Source organism: Fusarium graminearum, chromosome 1, assembly GCF_000240135.3.
Source record: "Fusarium graminearum PH-1 chromosome 1, whole genome shotgun sequence".
In the NCBI taxonomy this organism is placed as follows: Eukaryota; Fungi; Ascomycota; class Sordariomycetes; order Hypocreales; family Nectriaceae; genus Fusarium; species Fusarium graminearum.
Genome location: NC_026474.1, coordinates 11622939 through 11641067, shown reverse-complemented (window position 1 = coordinate 11641067; position 18129 = coordinate 11622939). Strand labels below are relative to the sequence as shown.

Sequence of the window (18129 nt, the reverse complement as noted above, 5' to 3'; positions counted from 1 at the left end):
CCAGTCTGTTGCATGACCTTTACAATAATATCATGCATCTAGCTAGTATGTATCGGCACACTTTTTAAAGTATTCAACCAAGTTTTCGTTGATCTTTTTAACTTCTGGAAATTCGGCGAGGAATTCGGATAAACGCACAACCTCATCTTGCTAGATGCCATAATTAGACGGTTACATCCAAGTCCGTGCAATGTACTTACGTTGACAATGCGCCAATTCTCGTAGTGACTGACTGTGGAACACCATTGAGCGGGACTATTAAGTAGATCAGTTATAGGTCACAGCTCCATAGAGTTCTTCAGGATGAGTACATACCTATTGCAAAGTAGAGTGTCCCCTCCAGTGGCTTCCCACGCCATGGACTTGTTGAGGCTTTTGGAATCAGAACTTTTACTCTCATTGCTCTGTTTCTCATTGCTGTAGCTCGCAGAAGCCTGAAAGAATGAGGAGCTGACTGAGGCCGACGCATTGGCCTTAAGCTTTCTGATTTGACTCTGAGTGCTGGCGTCTTGAGTCGAAGTTACTTTTTCAGATGAAGAAAGGCGACCTCCAATCCGGACGCGCTTTGAGAAGATATGTCCATATTTCTCGTTGAAGCTGCTCAATGTCTTGTGGTCTTTCACCTTCTTGATGTCTTCCAGGCACTCTTCAGAGACTTCAAGTGATTTAGCATCCCAGTACAGGGTCACGCGGGGATACTGGAGCTGGAGTAAGTATATGGTTATTGAGTTATTGTGTGACTTACGTTGTAGTTGACTACAAGGGAACTTTCATCTCTTGCTTCGAGGGCTAACGAATTATCGCTACTGGCTTTGGCACCGCCAGCCTTGACACCTACTGATACTCCGAACAAGCTGCCAGATCTAAAGGGATTATCAGCACACACTAACCCTTAAAGGATGACAGGAAATCCGGAAGTCACTTACGCAGCAACTTGGAATGATGTCTCCGAGAATGAGCTATCCACCATTGACTTTTCAAAGCTCGTCTTTGTTTCGACCACGGTGACTGAGGAATCGTCGTCGACACGGAATCGGGGGATTCGAAAGGAATACTGAGCCATGTAAGTTAGCGAACTGATGTGTGAGTAATAATTGAGGCGGTACCTCTTTGTCAGACTTATCCTTGGGGTCGTATAGACCTTCTGAGGATATCTCATAAGCCTCAAATTCTCGAGCCTTTATTTTGAAAGCTAATTGCTTGGCATCAGACCTTTGTACAGTCAATCAACAACAAGACTGTAAATCCATACCATTATAAGGGCTCCGTTCAATCCCATCGAGGGACATTTGCATTGGTTTCCCATTCTGCTCGTACTGTGTAGTCATGATTCGGTGGCCGCTGAGGAGGCAGTTCATGCGTATAATGACGCTCCATTGCCTCTCCGTCAAATCAGCTACGTGGCTAAGAGAATCTGTAAGTGGATAAAGAACGCTTCAGAATGGTGGGAGAAGGATATACCTGATCTCCCCTTTGACCGCCTTCCATTCATTGGGATTGAAAGACGAAGTCAAAAGCTCCGGATTCTTCTTAATCAACTCAGGCTCTTGCTGTTGGTTATATCCCATCAGTCCGAATACATAATGGTACGAATACTCCCTAGATTCTCAGAGCCTTACCTGAAATGCAAGGTCCAGTTTCTCGCTTATCATGTCCTTAGTTGCTTGATCTATGGGTGTAAAGATTTTCTTGGATTTGAAGTAGACATCCAAATCACCCTCAGACGGGTTTTCGTTGCCAAGCAATGTGAGATATAACTCGAGCGGCATGGTGTCATCAACGTCAGAGCCATTCTTCTCGCAGAATGGGCTTTTCAAGCTAAATTTTGTTCGCAAACTGGGCCGAGCTAGAGTATAGGGCGATTACTTACTCCTTGGCCTCCAAGGCATCGTTGTCTCTGAGAATCGTACGTATATCTCTCAGGGTTTTCCTAGGGGCTTTTTCGTCCAGTTGGATGATCTGCTTTTCTTTGGAGGTTGCGCTGGCCGGATCAAAGCGGCTTACTCGAAGAACTTGTGTAGGTGACATGACGGTGACGTATGAGGTTTAATGATCAGGGTTTGTAGGGAATCACAACTTTGTTGTATATTTGAGGTCGGGAGCTTGGTTGATGAAGGTGTCCTGTAAAGGACTTTCTGACCTTTTGTAAAGATATGAGCTCTGCTTCGATAAGTCCACTAGATGGGCCGGAGGGGGAATGCTCACCGACACATTTGCGACTGTCTTCTTAGAGACTTGGATTGAATCGGATATGGCTGCATGAGCCACGTAGATCATTGTGGGTCTTACGATTGACTGTAGAAAAGTCGCTGGCGCTATTTTACTTTCATTTTCAGCTTGAGTCTAACTGTTGATCCTTTCCATTAATCACACACTGAATGGCAGTGATGAGTCATAAAGTAGGAGGCATTTTCTTCTGCTCTCTCACTTTCATTTTCAGCTCAAGACTTATTGTTGATCCTTTCCATTAATTACAAACTAGGTGACAGTGACAAGTCTTGAAGGTAGGAGGCGTTGAGACATGCTTCACGAGGATGTCTTAGCCAATGCATGATGAGGTGTTGCCATCGTAGTTTAAAGCGGACCTTTTCCCTTAGCTTCCACTTCAGCCGCTTATGTTTAACCTGTTTGGGATGACCACGGAAAGCTAGCAGCTGGAGATCGTCAATCTTGACGACTATTCTGAGACAATGCGGCATCAATTTCTACTTTGAGTTTTGAGACATTCCGCAGTATCACCTAGATTCGTCGTCATGTCTCACAGTCCAGGTCCACGCACAATCATGGCGGTGTAGAAATTGTAGAGCCACAGTTTCCCCTTCGCAAAAATGATTCCTGTCTTATACATCAGAAAACTCTTGAAGAAGTACAAATCTGTCGTGTCCAAATAACCCCATTTGGTCTCGAGCTTTTCTATCTACTCAAACCTTTTCCCTTACTATTTTTTCGCTGCAAACCTCATCAAGCCAATCGTACAAGATGACTGAAAAAGACACCAACATGTATGCAATCATCAATAGCAGCGTTGTTACGGATGCAGTATCAGTTGTAGACTGACTTACATAAAGGACTGTTATCCGAGTGTTCTCGTATGAACCTGGAACCAAAACTTGCAAAAACAAAACCACACTCCAGTTTAGTGTTTCGGAGAATGAAGACGAGAAGTTAGCGGCCATTCGGAAGCTTCTTGTAGAGAAAAAGGTCTTCGGAGCATTGGAGTATGTTCCACACGTCTTGAAACGAGAAAGAGCTGCTTGTTGATTTGATCCCTTTAGTGCACGGAATCCATTCTGCAGTCCTACTGGAGCGGAGGTGTCCGACCAGATGAGCATTGCTGTGTACCTTGACCAACTTGCCGATAAGGTCAAAGATGATGTCACCGCAGATACTGACGGGGTTGATAAAGATTCAGCTGATGTTCCAGCAAAGTCTCAGAAACTGGAGATCCCGAAGTTCTACTACAAGAAAAAGAAGATTCAAACCAAAACCGACGATGCGACGCAGGAGTTTCTCAAGAAGAAGCTCGACATGAAGCTTAGGGTACGTCCACTAGCTACCATATCTTGTCTGTCGACCGTAGAATACTGATTAGATTCAGGAAAACAAGGCTCTGAGCCCCATGAGAGCGCAGCTACTTCAATCAGCCTTTCAAGCTGATAAGTGGACCGCCGCACCAGCCGCCAAGCTATCGTGAGTATTCGTTGAACCCTCCTTTTCTTGCACATCATTAAAATATAGAAGTGTTGTAGCGGACATGGGAGAACGAGACTGGAGCGTGATCGTCAGGACCAATTGTCTGCTCAGTGGTCAACGACTATCTTATAGCAACGGACCCAAGAATCCTTGCGTCGAAAGAACTCCTTTCAACGGTAAGTACGGTTCCTGTATTCAGGACTAACTGCCATGTCTAACCTTCTGCAATAGCTTTTAAAATCAAAGGACGAAAATTCGATCCCTACGAGATCGTTGCCCCCGTGGTAACTGGAACTTCTAAGCTCATATCGACGGATGCGGAAATTGAAAATGTAAGCCATCGATATTCTTCTTCCGAGTTCACCGAAATTGTTACTAATTGTTGACTGTAGCTGGTAGCTCGTATTCCGCGATTCAGGGTTGACGATTCATCCTACGTGACTGTCCTCGAGACTCATAATAGCTTGCAAGCATCAATGGCCAAGAGTTCTTTCAACGAGACTTCCATTGAAGCGTCTGCGTATGTCCATTGGCGGAAAACCAGTGCATGGCCTTTTTTCATGTGGCTGACTTGATAATAGCGGTGGTAGTCTCTGGGGTGTGTCTGCTGCCGCCAAGGCTGGCTTCTCTACTGAAAAGGGCACGAAGGAGGTTACCGCGGGTTCTGAGAAGCAAGAACAAATCCATGTGACCTATAACGTAAGTCGGTATTTGTGCTTATTCAACGCTTGCTAACTCGGTCGGGGCCATTTTCAGTTTCCACGTGTTACAGTCTTCTTGGATGAACACTCACTTGAACTTACAAACGATGTCAAGAATGACATTGCGAAAATCGAAGAAGAGCAGAGCAACGAGAAAAAAAAAGAGCTGATTATAGCTTTTGGTGAGAAGTACGGTATGTATATATGGTTCTCCATGGCGATCGAGACTCTTTCGACTAACAGCATCGCTTGTTCCAGGTCATGTCTTCTCACGACGAGTCAAACTCGGTGGCCGACTTATTTCTTCCCATGAAAACACTTCCAAGGATGCACAGAAACACGCACAGACCGAAAACAATCTGAAGGCTGCTGCGGCTGTCTCTGTTTCCGGATATGGGTTCTCAGTATCCGCAGAAGCGAGTCATGAAACTGCTGAAGCAACAGATAAGAGCGAGAAGGCACAAAGCTTCGCGAGCAACATGTCATGGGAGGCAACTGGAGGTAACACCGTACTATGTAACGAGTAAGTGGCACCCTCAACTCTAGATATTGTGGTCTCTAACGTGTTTCAGTCCCCCTTCATGGTGTGACACTGTGGGCAACTTTCGCCATTGGCGTATTGTCGAGGTAAGTTTGCCCCTACATTACTTATTTTAGTTTCGTAGCGCTGAACAGCCAATTACCACAGCAAAGCGACATCGTCCCTATCACCAAGCTTATCAGCACGTTCCCCGGATATGAAAGTGTAGAGGAGGATTTCTCCACACTAGCTGGATCGGATATCTTAGAAGAGGGTCGACAAGTTCATACTAAGATCCAGCTCATAGACATCAGGACAAAAAAGAAACTTGTCGGGTTTCCAAGAACTGACCCGAACAGTTTCCCTCACCCAAAGAACCCGCTTCGTAAGTCTATAAATGGCTCTGGAAAACTCGATTCAACACTTACTGACGAATACCACTAGAGGCTATAGTGGCTGAGCTTCAACCAGCCTTCTCTTCTCTGTTCGAAAATGGTAGCATCAAACTCGAGAAATCATCCGAAGCGGCGTCACATTGGTTGCTAGAATATTGGGCTGACAAGGGCCAGAGTCAACGGGTGAGTTCCAACATTTCTATTTGCGAGGATGCACGCTGATTGCATTGAAGTATTCTTATGGCAATGAGGTTACGATTCGCAACGAAAATCTATCAGAAGACGCAAATTACGTCGGTTTCCCGTATGGGATGAATCAAATCGACGGCTTCTACGGCGGTGACAAATCCGGATTTTTGTGTCCTGGCCCTGCGCCACCAACACCCGTAACAGGCCAATTTATTTTAGAGAGCCCGCCAGATGAAAAGCGGAAAACGGGACGTGTGAGAACAGGCGACACTGTAGTGCTCAGGATTGCGAATCGTGGTACACGGCAAAACCCAGCGTATTTAATGGAGGGCCAGTATATGAACAGAGACGAAAAGATTGAGAGCCTGACCAAAGAGGTTCCAGCTTTCTATTCACTGAATGTTGAAGGGAAGGATAATACGAGCAGGATTCTGAGATTTAAGATAGTTGTGGAACAATTTTGGACTACAGAGAAGTAGGTAGCTGAACACCTGCGCTATGTATGCTATAGAATACGCAAGTCAAGCTTGAGTTCGGGTTCCTAAACTCCCATTACACTCTAATCAATTCGCTATGCGTTCTGTATACACATCATACGGCGCCAGGCGAGGCTCAAATATTCAGATTCAAACCACAAGGGTAGACCTTGCCCGTAATATCTAACTATTAGTAAACGCGGCCCTTTGATTGCCTGAGCACTGAGTTACGCAGAAGGCTGCTCGGGTGAACACAACAGCCTACGAGATCCACTTATTTAGTTAGAAAAACAAGGCTTAGAATGTTCTGTTTTGGGATAATAGCTACTAATTATATATTGTCTTCTTATCCCTCTTATACATATTAGAAGTTTTTCTAATAAACTATAATTTTCTCCTTACCTTATGTTTACAACTACATCATAAGCTATTAAGAGAAATATATCTAAAAAAAGACGAAAATTGAATGAGAAGGAGGGAATAAATCGGTTTCAATTCCAGCCAATCGATCAAAATCAGTCAGTGGAAATACGGATCATTATTTCTGGTGGATTGAACGACAGGTATCCCATTTAAGAACAACAGAATTCCGAGGAAGCGGCTCTCCCGCGAAGTAACATCTGATCTCTAGACCCCTCAGCGTCTTGTAAGACAGACCCCCGAAAAGCCGTGGGACAGACATTCAGCCTCAAGTTTTTCGACGGCGTGGTCGGCTGTGCTGGCGAATAGGTTGGCACCCCGCGGCCGTAGATTCAACGTAGAGCGAAATTAAAGGTGGTGAGAGCTGTGAGATCTGCCGCCACCAGAGAAACGGACTGCTCGAGTTTTCCGCACCCATAGAGGGTCCGTCCAAGCATCCAAGGGTCCAATCTGAGAAGGCTTCGCAACTTTCCCCAGACCGATTGGTCCAATTCGACGTAAGTGATAACCAAAGCGTCAATTCAGAAACAAAAAAAATATTTTCCCAGAAAAGACCTTCCATTGCTAGTGTCGCAAGCTTCGCTACAAGAATCTAGATGCCGTGATTAGGCCTCGGAGATCGTGAACGGACTCACATTCCAGGCGATACCAACCCTGGAACAGTATCATAAAAGCCTTGTCTTGAAAAGATATAGGCACCCAGAGCGCTGAATTGCATTACATATATTTATGTATAATCTTAGAGTTTCCCCGAAAGACCGTCGATCGGAACACAGCAGCTTTAACCGTCCCCAAACGTCGGTCCTGACATCGCCGCGTTTTCCCGTCAACAACGTATCCTGCTGTGCCACCACAGCGCGGCCAACACAACCTAGCGGTAGGTATCAGAGCCAGGCCTCTGCTCCTACACCCTGTCCCATCAGATCTGACGCGTTAACAACATCTCAAATAGTGTATTGGTTGCAGAACTCGAAAGGTACCACAGCCCCCGATGTTCCACCTACTTACTTACTGTGCTGGCATCCACACCACAACGCCGCATCTAAATTCAAGAATCTGCTAACTACCGAACCAGGTTTGATGTAAACGAGCGAAGCCTATATGTGACAGATGTCAAGATAAAGGCCTAACATGCACGTATCCGGAGCGAAGTAAGAGCAAGAAGGCCAACCCCCGAAACGGTCAGCGAAAAGAACCGCATGTCTACACTTTATTTATTTTTTGGCCTAGCACTAACATTTGCCAGTAATGTCCTTTGCCATATTCTCCGAGGTCTTCTTGAGAGGCTGCTTCAGGTTGAGGAAGCATGCACTCGCCTTGTTGCTCATCTGTCGACCGAGAATAACGCGCTGAGCAATAGTAGTCAAGGAAGCCTTCAAGGCTCGTATCCCCAAACGCCTCGGCAAACACCTGAAAGACGTTCCGTGGTCTCATCGGCTGAGTCACAAGGTTTTATCGACAATGACGCAGAAGAGACAGAAGTTAGCGATTTGCCTAGTTGTCCAGCCACGTCCTTGAATGCCGAAGTGCGCCGCTAACAAGTAAAGAATAATATTACTTTTATTTATCCTTAAAGACTTTAAAATAGTTAAAAAGTAATATAAGTATTTCAAAAAGATAAAATTTTTAGAGAAAAAGTATTAATAAGAGATTTAAGTTAATTTAGTTCTACTACTTACTATATAATTATTATATATTAAGTAAGAAAGTTATAAATAAAATTAATTAATTAACAAAAGTAGTCCTTTAAAGATAATTTTTAAATTAAAATAATAGATAAACTGCTAATTAGTAAGTTCCCTATAGTTATACTAATATATAATTAGATAACCTATAAAAAATGAAATTTTATCGGTCAGCTATTCTTAGCACTGAGTCATTTCGCTAGATGCACACTGTACCCTATTCCATCTCTCTCAGCTGCACTATGACGGTTGGGTTTCTAAACGAGTAAACTAGTCCGTACTGGTTTATGTTTATAGAGTCGTAGGGCGTCTATACTGAGCGGTAGTAAAGTGTCACATTTCTTAATAGTAAATAGAGCGGGTAAGGCGTATTTAGGTAAAGAGGTTTTATTAATAGCTAGTAAGCTAAGTTCTATCTAATGCTTTTAAGGATAGATGTACATATACTTAAAGTGGCTTACGGTTTGTCGTAACGGCTCACGTCGTGAGTTTATGGCTCACGTCGTGAGTTTATGGCTCACGTCGTGAGTTTATGGCTCACGTCGTGAGTTTATGGCTCACGTCGTGAGTTTATGGCTCACGTCGTGAGTTTATGGCTCACGTCGTGAGTTTATGGCTCACGTCGTGAGTCGAGGCTCACATCGTGAGTCTACTCGTGAGCCGTGAGTCGCAGATCGTAACATGCACAGACAGCACAGAAGGTAATTGCACGTCCGATTTTCTGAAACTGGCAGCCAATAATCTACAGTCACCCGTGCAAGAGCCTAACAATCTGGTTTTAACCCTTTACAGTAGCTTATTCATTTCTTTCATGCACAACGCTCAATCTAGGACTTGATAGCTTCGAAACATCAGCAGCATGCAGATACGTTGAGATACGAGGTCAAACGAACGTGACAACGTGTCTTTCTTCCAATAATTGACCGACATGGTGCTGGTTTGTGTTATTTGATGTGTCTTAGACGCCGACCACTTGTCAACCAATAGCTTTGATTCAAACTCCAACAATCTGCAAATCATGGATCCATCGCAGTTACAAGAGCTCACGGCTCTTGCGGACAGCCTCATGAGGTCTGCACTCTTACTTGTAGACAGACAGCAGGATGACGAAAGAATGACTGTCTCGCGTATAACAGACCAGCTTTGGTTCGTCAAAGACAGATTGGACAGCTTTTCACATCAAAACACTATCGACAGATTTTCGACTCTAGGTCTTCGACTAGAAGCTTGTCAAAACACCATGGTCTCAGTCAGGAATCTCTTCGACAGGTCAACAAGCCAATACGATAACGCGCCGAGTCATCTCCCACCGAAAGAGTGGTGGGATGAGCTAGAGCTAGCGTTCCAGGGTTTGCAACGTTCTGCGAACTCACTGTCACTGGCTCTAGACGCGAGCCTCCATTTGTAAGTGATACCAAGGATATATTACTGCTTGGCATCTCAAGCGTCTGATAAAGGAAGAAGCCCCGCAAGTTGGCAAATCGAAGTTATTGCGAGTTTCGATCGATTAGCAAAGCAAATCACAGGGGCGGCAGGTCAAATAACCCTACCTCACCATTGTGATACTACTGTGTCGCTCGGCTTTACTGTGAGCGAGCTTAGTTCTGACGGCATGACTAGCTTTAGTGTTGTCTACCCGAGAGCTTACTTCTCCCAAATATCATATATGGTAACGAATACTATGGAATTCCACTGTGGTTGTGAGGAGGCACCTCATGAGTCTTTACTTTGCTACAAGAGTATGTAACATGACGCCTAATGAATGTGGCCAAAGGACTGTATAAACAGGTAACGATGTCTTCAGGGCGACCCAGGTAATGCAGTCTCAGAGAGGAGATCTGACTCAATGGCCGTCGAAACTGGATGATGGTGTTGTTCAGATCCCACAGGGCAGTAATGGTGAAGCTGTCGGATATCTCCTATTCCAGTAAGCAAAAGGGTCCTTGACACTGAGCCGCTATAGCTAATTGGCAGAATACTGGCACTACTGTATTCCCTGCACGACACAACCTGAGCACCATGTGCATCTACTCTACAAACATGGGCAATTAGAGCTCAAGCTTTAATCCTGAGCCTAGAAGTGATACATCCAACTTTGCTATCCTTGGTGAGGGGTTTCAGCATCCGGACCAGAGGAGAAATGAGCCAATAAATGGGACTTCAAGGGAGTAACGCACCCATTCTAAGAAGATTTTTGTACTAACCCTCTATTCTTAGTGGCGACTGCAGCTGCAGTAGGCCTGGCGGCTAACATCATAGACTTCTCGCGTCATAAGGACAACAAATCATACATCTCCAGAGCGTAGGATGTAGGCAAGCTCCCGGGTATGCTATCAATCTTCAGTGCCATATCCAGACCCGCTGGATCTCTTCGATATGTGGCTCCACTGGAGCTCTTACCCTTGCAACATGGATCAAACAGGGAAAGGGGTCGGCAGAGAGTCAGAGAGATCTTGTCGCAGGCAATGGAAAGGGCAAACTAGGCTTGTGGCCGCTTTTTGTTTCAGTTGTTTGATATTATGCATTATGCCGAGCAACGAGATCGTTTGTTGGATCGTAGAAGCTTGAAGAAGTGCGACGCCTTGTAGAGCCAAGCCACAGTAATGTCATGTCGATTCGCTGGGGAATAAGATGGCTAAACTGCTGAGAAATTCGTCTTGAGCCAGGGATGCTACAGGTGGTAGCTCACAGAAAACCATCTCTAAAGAGTAGCCGGTTCTATGAGTTGCTACAGTAGGCTATCTGACCATTGCCGTTAAGCTAAATAAGCTGCCCTGCCTGACAAGGGCCTACAAGATGGCATGATTGAGACAGTTATCCGGTTCTATTTCTGTACATCAAGCCTCAGTGGGGCCTCATATCATTTCCGATCGATGCAGTAGGCTCGTTCAATGGCGAAAGACCGGTCTAGAAGCCCGGCTCGCAAACAGCAGAAGATTGGTGGAGACGTTCAGTGTTACACAACATTTTGAGGCCTACCACGCTGTGCATCGAGGGCCAGTAATATTTCCGCCCGTGCTCCTGCGCCAAGGTAAACGGTGAAGTAGGCCCAATGTTCCGTCGACCAGGTTCCCTCCACACTTTCAGCTCACTTCTGAGAACTGGATCTCATCACCTACAGATAAAGATTGTCTAGCGTAACGAATAAGAGCCGGGGGGCGTCCAGTATCAAGGTTTACATCTCATACTATCGAAAGGTTTTATAGGATTTTTCCCTATCGACATTACTACCCTACCCTGCAGTGTTTGGAAGGAACTCAACGTAATCTGCATTCTCGTTAACACGCACGGCCTGGATGCTGGCTATACGAGATCCTATATAAGGGACTTTTATAGAAAATGAACGGTTTTGTGCAAGTATAAATAATTTACAGTGGCTTGATCGTGTAACTCCGTAGCGAAGTTGGTATTCCTCGGGCTCACCCCGACATTAACTCCAATTTTGTTTTAGACAGCCGAGCCAATGGCCACCACCCTTTACTCTTCGTGTATTTGCTTTATATCATCGAGTTGAACTAGAGTAGTGATCAGGCAATTGATGCATGACTGAACTTGCTCTTCTTCTTCTTCGTCACGATATGAGCTATCGATTCTGCAGCTCAACAAAGCAGCTGTGATCTCCCGGAGTTTCGAAACCTATGTCGACGTTAGCTTATGCTTCCGAGTCACTCTCGGCCTTTCCTCAGCCAATTCTACCCAACGCCATGACCGCCATGGTAGAATGTGGGGGACCTACAGCAGCAATTCCATTTGCTCTGAGAGCGGAGATGGGCGTGGCAGTAATGATGTGAAATAATTGTTGAGCAATTCCCTTCCGGAGTTTGAGTAATTGACGCTTAATATCGTTGTTTTCGTCGGACTGAGACATATCCGACGGCTTCGTTTGGTGGAGGTATTGATTTGATTCCGCAATTGGTGAAATGTTGGCTGATACTGTCGCAAAGATGATACTTTGGATGAAAAGACTTGTTATGTATACGTTCGCCCGCGGGATGGCAAAAGAACAAGTGTCTTGCTTTGTATACCCATCTTTATTGAAAAGCCTCAATTCATCAGGTAATTGACTGGTGATATTCTGCAAATCTTGTATGATATGCATGCCTTGTGCGAAAGTCAGGATGCTGCTGCCATAGTTTTTGGATGTCTGTTCTGGACATGGCGGTGAGAATTGACCATAACGTGGGTTTCCGGGTAGTTTCTGGGGTTGCAATGCCATTGCGCAGAGATATATCTTGATCAATGCAATGAACCCAGCTAGCATAGCTGTGACCGCGGAATCTTGGCTTTGTTCCACTTCATCCGGCAATGGATCATCAACCTCAAGTAAAACAAGGAAGTCCCAGTCAATGGAAGCCGGGTTATAACTAATCCCCGTATGCGGCACTGGATATGCGAGTCTATCGTGGCTACGAGAATTAGTTAGCTACCACGCAAGCCCCTTCTGAGCGCGTTAGCAGATATAACTTACACCATCATAATAAAGATCGTCCAAAACGCTCGTTTGCACATTTCGGACTTTACGAAGCCCAGATCAATATGTGATTCCCGTTTGACCAACCTCAATTTCCTCATGCACAAGACCGCCTCGGCAGCGTGCGCCCAGCCATAGTGAGTACTACCCGAACCATGGAGTGCCGCGCTCAGTATATATGAGCATATCATGTCGTCAGGGTTGGGCTGGATGCCATCATGTAAATTCTGTGATGTCTTGCTGAGTGTAACCAAGTAGTGAGCCTTCTCTACCATGCTTCTTGATGTTTCCCCGGGATTAAATCCATAAGTTTGAAAACCTCGTGGCGACCAAGAGATGACGAGGGCCGATAATGAGATGCATAGTCGGTAGAAGAATGGGTCAGATCGGTAGCGTTTGTTTTGAAATTCTGTCCGAAAAAGTGGTCGATATATGATGGGATGGAGTGGATATATGTGTTCGAGGTAATCTAAAATTAGTAGCTCGAAAATTTCATTGGAGCAGAAATGTTCAATCGTCAAACTTGCGACTAGCGATGAGGGTAGGCCTTTTGGAGAACACTGTGCATGTATTTGTGTGGATGTCTGAGCTTCCCCGGCCTCTTGACCCTCAGGGGAAGGATTGTGACCATGGGCTTTAGCTTCGGCAACTCGACTGCTCGAATATCTCAGCGTATTGTTCGTATTACGTAAGCGAATTGGGCTATATGTACCGGTTAGGGGGTCCCCGAGGCTTTCGGATAGTCATGAATGTGCAGGGCATTCCTACTTGTGCACAGCGTTTGCATGACGTTGTACGTATTTGATCGAAAACACACCATTGGAACGTTAGTTGTCGAACGCCTCAGACGAATCCTGTAGAGACATGTATGTATGTGCGTACCTGTAACTTGCGGCTGCGACAAAGATCGCAAGCCCGTCTGGCAATGGGCTTGCCCTTTCTTGAGCTTTCTCCTGAAGACATGATGATGTGTCAAGAGTATCTTTCAATGCGGTCTGCGGCTAATTTTATGAAGGAGCTAAGTGGATGTGATGGCTGTTAAACACAGGGGAATTCGCTGGCTTCCGATTCGTTCATCTGCAATCTATCCACTTTTTACATAATTAGCGAGACGCCGGCCTTTCTGCAATCTGCGCCTGGTTGGAATGGAAGATTGGCTGCCTCGCATTAGAGTCCAGTTCTGCAAGCGGTTAAGGAGCTGAAATGCAACTGATCAAAAGTCAAGCTTCTCTGGACTCGAACTGTCCTACATAAGTCTATGCGATGCGGAGAGTACTAAGCGCCATCTGATAAGTTTTACTATATAAACTGCAAACCTAATTGTGAGGATGGAAACGGACCATCAAACGAGGCTTTTTCCACAACAAGTATAAATGTGAATTCTTGAACAAATCAACGTCCTTGCTTACCAGTTCCCAGTCGAAACAATACACCATCTTGGCAATAATGATTCTCATTTCAAGATATGCCAGATTGATACCTAAGCAAGCTCTGGGGCCAAGAGAAAAGGGTTGGCTAGCCTGCTTTGTATCTCCAAAACCCTCATCAATCCAGCGCTCTGGTATAAAAGAGTAAGGGTCCTTCCAGTATCGTCTATCATGCTTGGTAGTCCAGTGATCTACACTAACAGTGACGCCTGGAGGAACGTAGTGGCCGTCTATTACAGCACCAGGCGAAATACGGGGAAGACCGAAAGGCGCAGGCGGAAAGATTCGAAGTCCTTCTTCAATAACTGCAGAGAGGTACTTCATGTCAGCGGTGGCGTCTCCTGTGATCTCGGAGTCTGATTGAAATCTCGAACGGACTTCGTTGGAAAGAGCTTCCAAACAAGATGGATTGGACAGCAAGCAGAAGACGATTCCGGTGAGACATGTAGCGGTGGTTTCCGACCCAGCCACAATGAGCGTATTGGATTGCTGGAGGAGCTCAGGCTCCGGAACCTCATTACCACCTTTTCGCAATAGAGATGCGAAGAAATCCCCGCGGTCCTCGGAGTTGGGCATGTCGAGTCGCTTCAGCATCTTCTCGCGAGTCAATGCCCTGTGTTTTTGATATGTCGCTTTCGCATCTTTTGGAACAACAAATGGCAGGTACAGATTGACGAGGGGAACGCGCTTTCTCAACGCTGAGAGCATCGAGGTATAAGTCGCATCAATAATTATTGATACCCAGAAGTGCGTTTTCCCGTTGGCAACAGCATCAAAAGATTCTCCAAATGCAAGATCACCTAGAGCAAACGAATTAGAGTATGACGGAAAGCTGGAGTATTGGAGCAGTACCGATGATGTCAAACGTCAACCAATTGAGTGCCTCCTCAATGTTAATACCCTCTCCTTCAGAACTTCCAAGCTTACGCAATTGGTCCAAGAACAGATTCACATAGCCATGGACGAGTACTTCTTGACCGCGTAGCGATTTGGCGCTGAATGCATGGGAGAGGTACTTCCTTTGTCGCGAGTGTTCCTTAGGGTCCCTGACGCTAACTATGCCGGGATGGTCTCCTGCTGTGTCGTACCAATTACTCTTAACAAATTTCTTTTTACCCTTGAGCGCATGTCCGTAGATATCTTGATATGCCTGCACAGTAGCGAAGGAAAGCTCGTTAGGGGCAATGCGCACCACATCACCTGCAAAAGGAAGTCAGGATATGCTCAACGTCACCAGAAGAGAGGTTTACATACCGTATTTACGATGTGTTTCTTCCATGATGAATGGATATCGACCAGAGGTCCATTTTATGGCATACCAGATCTGAAGGTACTAAGCTTAGCATGAAGATTGTGTGAAGTATACCACAATAGCTTACGTCGGAAACAGCGGCCAGTTTAGGACCCGGAAACTTAGCAAGCGGGTGGAATAGAGAGCGGTATGCAATGTTGACAAGCCATGCTAAAAGCTGGAGAGCGCGACGTTAGCAATTAACTTGGGATCTTTCCTGTGACACATAACTCACCAAAAGGCCACCAAATACAATCAAAGTGGCTGCCATAGTAAGTAACGTAGAGCTGATACCTGCCCCAGTCCTTACAAAGCTGCGTATCCTGGGTGGTGAGTAGAAATTGTTGGGAAAGAAAAGACTCCGATTTTACTCTACTATGCCTGCCTTTTATATTCCAGGCCAGATGACCAGAACACGCGCGTGCAGGAAAAAGAGGTCCGTGCATCGGCCTCCTTTCTCATCAGAAGAAGAAGGTCAGCGCCTCCATTGACAAGTGCCATGATGCACAATTTTGGAAGTAATATTGTGGGCGAAGGCATTAGGCCACAACGACAATTTCGCTCAACCTATTAGATAGACTGAAGGTTGCTAAATCTCTTGCAGTGGATTCTTGAAACTTAGGAAGAACACTTTGGAGAGAGTTTTCCAGGGTCAATGTAGTATTGCCTATGGATTATGTGAGGAGATTCTCCGATTTTAGTCCGCTAGACCAAGCTGAACCTTGTTATATGCTACCGGGGTATTCTCCGACTTTAGTCCGCATACTATTCTAATTCCACTCTAAACCCTGTCATATCTGAGTTAGTCCAAGTCATAAAGGATTCTCCGATATTAGACCTTTCCTCTAATCGCATTGATTGATCAGAGCAGGTTCCTGTCGATAAATCGACGGTCAAAAAACACAATTCGGAGCCGACAACATCCCGTATGCCCGCTGTTAAACTAAGTATAAATAGGTATCTTGAAACGCAATATACATGGCTATACTACACTTCAATCTTATCTCGATTTGCTTCGACATAGTTTTCTTCTTGCTTAACCTGGTTCGAAACAGCTTGATGGTTTTTATCGGCCAAATCCACTCCACGAAAAATGCCAGGAACTACTTTGTCGTGGGCCCCTCCCTCGTATCCACCTACTACCATAGAGAATGATGGAGTGAGTCTTGTAGTCGTCCGACTTTGTCATGAAAGTTGTTGTTCGAACTAAATAACATCCTAAAAGACATTCGTCAATAGATACGACGCTCGAAAGACTTTGGCATACGTTACAACAGACACCAACAATGTGAACAAGTATGTGACCTTCCTGTCATAGAACGCATTCTGCCCCAACCAGATTTCATAGTGTCTTCATGCTCTATTGGTACACAACGAAGGAGGGACTGAAATATCACTTGACAAGTAACGCAGGCCTGCGTGGAGACAAACTTCTTGGGACATTCATTTCTTTGAATGACCTGCAGGACAATACATCGCGCGGGGCTTCGATTATTCACCCTGGCTTTGGAAATCCTGACTGCTTGGAGTTGAAAAGCGCCACGCAGAACATCACCACCCCTGAAGATGGTGACCAATGGACCAACACTCACCTTGAGCTTGATTTTGTTGGAATTAAACTTAATGTTTTTTTTTTTTTTAACCTACTGGTGGCAACTTCTACTATGGAGGCGGCGGTGGTGTCCAGCTCGTCAATCGAGGACCAGACCCTGACGGCTCTACTTCCCTTCCGGGGTGGTCTTGGTATTGGGTCAGTAGAATGTCTATTGTCGTTGTACTGGATTACTAACATGATATCTAGGCCAACCCCACAACCCGTCTTCATGGACATCTTGAAATTGATGGCAGGCAGCACGAGATCGATCCCGAACAGTCATAAGCCTTGTTCGAAAGATAATGGGGCAACTTCCATATCGGAAAAGATTACTTTGCCCTTTGGCTCTACCTGGAGACGGGGGAAGTCCTCATTTCCTGGTCTATGGAACCAAATCTTGACGGTCAGTCAAAAATCGCATTCGCTTCTGTTTGGCACCCGAACGGCCGACATGAAATGCTACCTGTCGGTCCCAAGAGCCGGGCTTCTGATACTGAAGCCAGCCCCGAAACCGGATTGAAGTACAAGACCAAAGACGTGGAGGATTTAGTTAGGCTATTCAGACTGACTGCACGTCACTTGACCTATTACCTGAGGAGCTCCACGATCGATCAGATTACTTACAATTCCTCGGAATCGAATATGAGACTAAATTCTCGAAAATATTCTCGGTAGCCGATTCGAATATGGCGGGAAAGTACTTCCAGAAAGCAGTCGACTTTACACCAGAAGGCGACCCAAAGACGTCAGAGCGAGTCACGTGCCTCGCCCTTCTCTTCGACGCAAAATATCAGATGTCAGGCGAAAAGGCTGACCTTGATGAAATGAATCGTATGGTTGAATGGCGCAAGTATTGCCATAAGTATTGGAGGTCCCGGCGCCTGGTCTGTGAAAACTGCCAGGGGATTGTCACTAGCGTGGTGGGCCAGCTGACACGTATTCAATACTTGATTTATCAACTTGTTATTTTCTTAAAGCCTCTTTAGCTTCATCCATAACTAGGATCCTAGTTGCTTATTTTATCTCTTTAGACCACCTAACACTTGTGGAAACACACCTTCTTCTTAATATTATCCAATCGGTTAACTATAGGATGCAGGATACCGCTAATCACATAACTTACTAAAGAGACTGAAGTATTAGCTGTCTTAACTGTAATAAACCTCTTCTGTATATACAAGCTGCTCTGCTAATATCTGGTAAAGCAGAAGTATTACGCTTTGAAGCAGATAGTGTGCAGTCCACAAGCTTTACGTAGTCTAAAGAG

The 18129-nt window shown here is 45.3% G+C and overlaps 8 protein-coding genes across 8 annotated transcripts; 5 read left to right on the top strand and 3 right to left on the bottom strand.

Moving 5' to 3' along the window:
• Positions 1-278: 278 nt before the first annotated feature.
• Positions 279-970, bottom strand: FGSG_10700 (uncharacterized protein; the record flags this gene model as incomplete). The annotated part of the gene is made up of 3 exons (XM_011321409.1): positions 279-698; positions 746-863; positions 927-970. 3 exons carry the CDS (start codon positions 968-970, stop codon positions 279-281), a joined length of 582 nt encoding a protein of 193 aa, XP_011319711.1.
• A 2354-nt stretch (positions 971-3324) lies between these two features.
• Positions 3325-3694, top strand: FGSG_13810 (uncharacterized protein; the record flags this gene model as incomplete). Its single annotated transcript, XM_011321408.1, has 2 exons — positions 3325-3540; positions 3599-3694. The coding sequence occupies 2 exons, from the start codon at positions 3325-3327 to the stop codon at positions 3692-3694; spliced, it is 312 nt and encodes a 103-aa protein (XP_011319710.1).
• A 475-nt stretch (positions 3695-4169) lies between these two features.
• On the top strand, positions 4170-5374 carry FGSG_13809 (uncharacterized protein; the record flags this gene model as incomplete). Its single annotated transcript, XM_011321407.1, has 8 exons — positions 4170-4213; positions 4275-4392; positions 4450-4588; positions 4653-4917; positions 4967-5021; positions 5083-5139; positions 5274-5299; positions 5368-5374. 8 exons carry the CDS (start codon positions 4170-4172, stop codon positions 5372-5374), a joined length of 711 nt encoding a protein of 236 aa, XP_011319709.1.
• Positions 5375-7525: 2151 nt separating this feature from the next.
• On the top strand, positions 7526-8231 carry FGSG_10698 (uncharacterized protein; the record flags this gene model as incomplete). The annotated part of the gene is made up of 5 exons (XM_011321406.1): positions 7526-7545; positions 7641-7920; positions 7983-7989; positions 8171-8185; positions 8221-8231. The coding sequence occupies 5 exons, from the start codon at positions 7526-7528 to the stop codon at positions 8229-8231; spliced, it is 333 nt and encodes a 110-aa protein (XP_011319708.1).
• A 1088-nt stretch (positions 8232-9319) lies between these two features.
• On the top strand, positions 9320-10010 carry FGSG_10697 (uncharacterized protein; the record flags this gene model as incomplete). Its single annotated transcript, XM_011321405.1, has 3 exons — positions 9320-9483; positions 9682-9818; positions 9868-10010. 3 exons carry the CDS (start codon positions 9320-9322, stop codon positions 10008-10010), a joined length of 444 nt encoding a protein of 147 aa, XP_011319707.1.
• Positions 10011-11556: 1546 nt separating this feature from the next.
• On the bottom strand, positions 11557-12825 carry FGSG_10696 (uncharacterized protein; the record flags this gene model as incomplete). The annotated part of the gene is made up of 3 exons (XM_011321404.1): positions 11557-11715; positions 11816-12485; positions 12548-12825. 3 exons carry the CDS (start codon positions 12823-12825, stop codon positions 11557-11559), a joined length of 1107 nt encoding a protein of 368 aa, XP_011319706.1.
• A 1041-nt stretch (positions 12826-13866) lies between these two features.
• FGSG_10695 (uncharacterized protein) lies at positions 13867-15539 on the bottom strand (the record flags this gene model as incomplete). Its single annotated transcript, XM_011321403.1, has 6 exons — positions 13867-13902; positions 13960-14777; positions 14905-15177; positions 15232-15301; positions 15357-15446; positions 15504-15539. 6 exons carry the CDS (start codon positions 15537-15539, stop codon positions 13867-13869), a joined length of 1323 nt encoding a protein of 440 aa, XP_011319705.1.
• An 822-nt stretch (positions 15540-16361) lies between these two features.
• FGSG_10694 (uncharacterized protein) lies at positions 16362-17902 on the top strand (the record flags this gene model as incomplete). Its single annotated transcript, XM_011321402.1, has 6 exons — positions 16362-16427; positions 16494-16564; positions 16617-17018; positions 17070-17265; positions 17417-17746; positions 17894-17902. The coding sequence occupies 6 exons, from the start codon at positions 16362-16364 to the stop codon at positions 17900-17902; spliced, it is 1074 nt and encodes a 357-aa protein (XP_011319704.1).
• Positions 17903-18129: the final 227 nt, after the last annotated feature.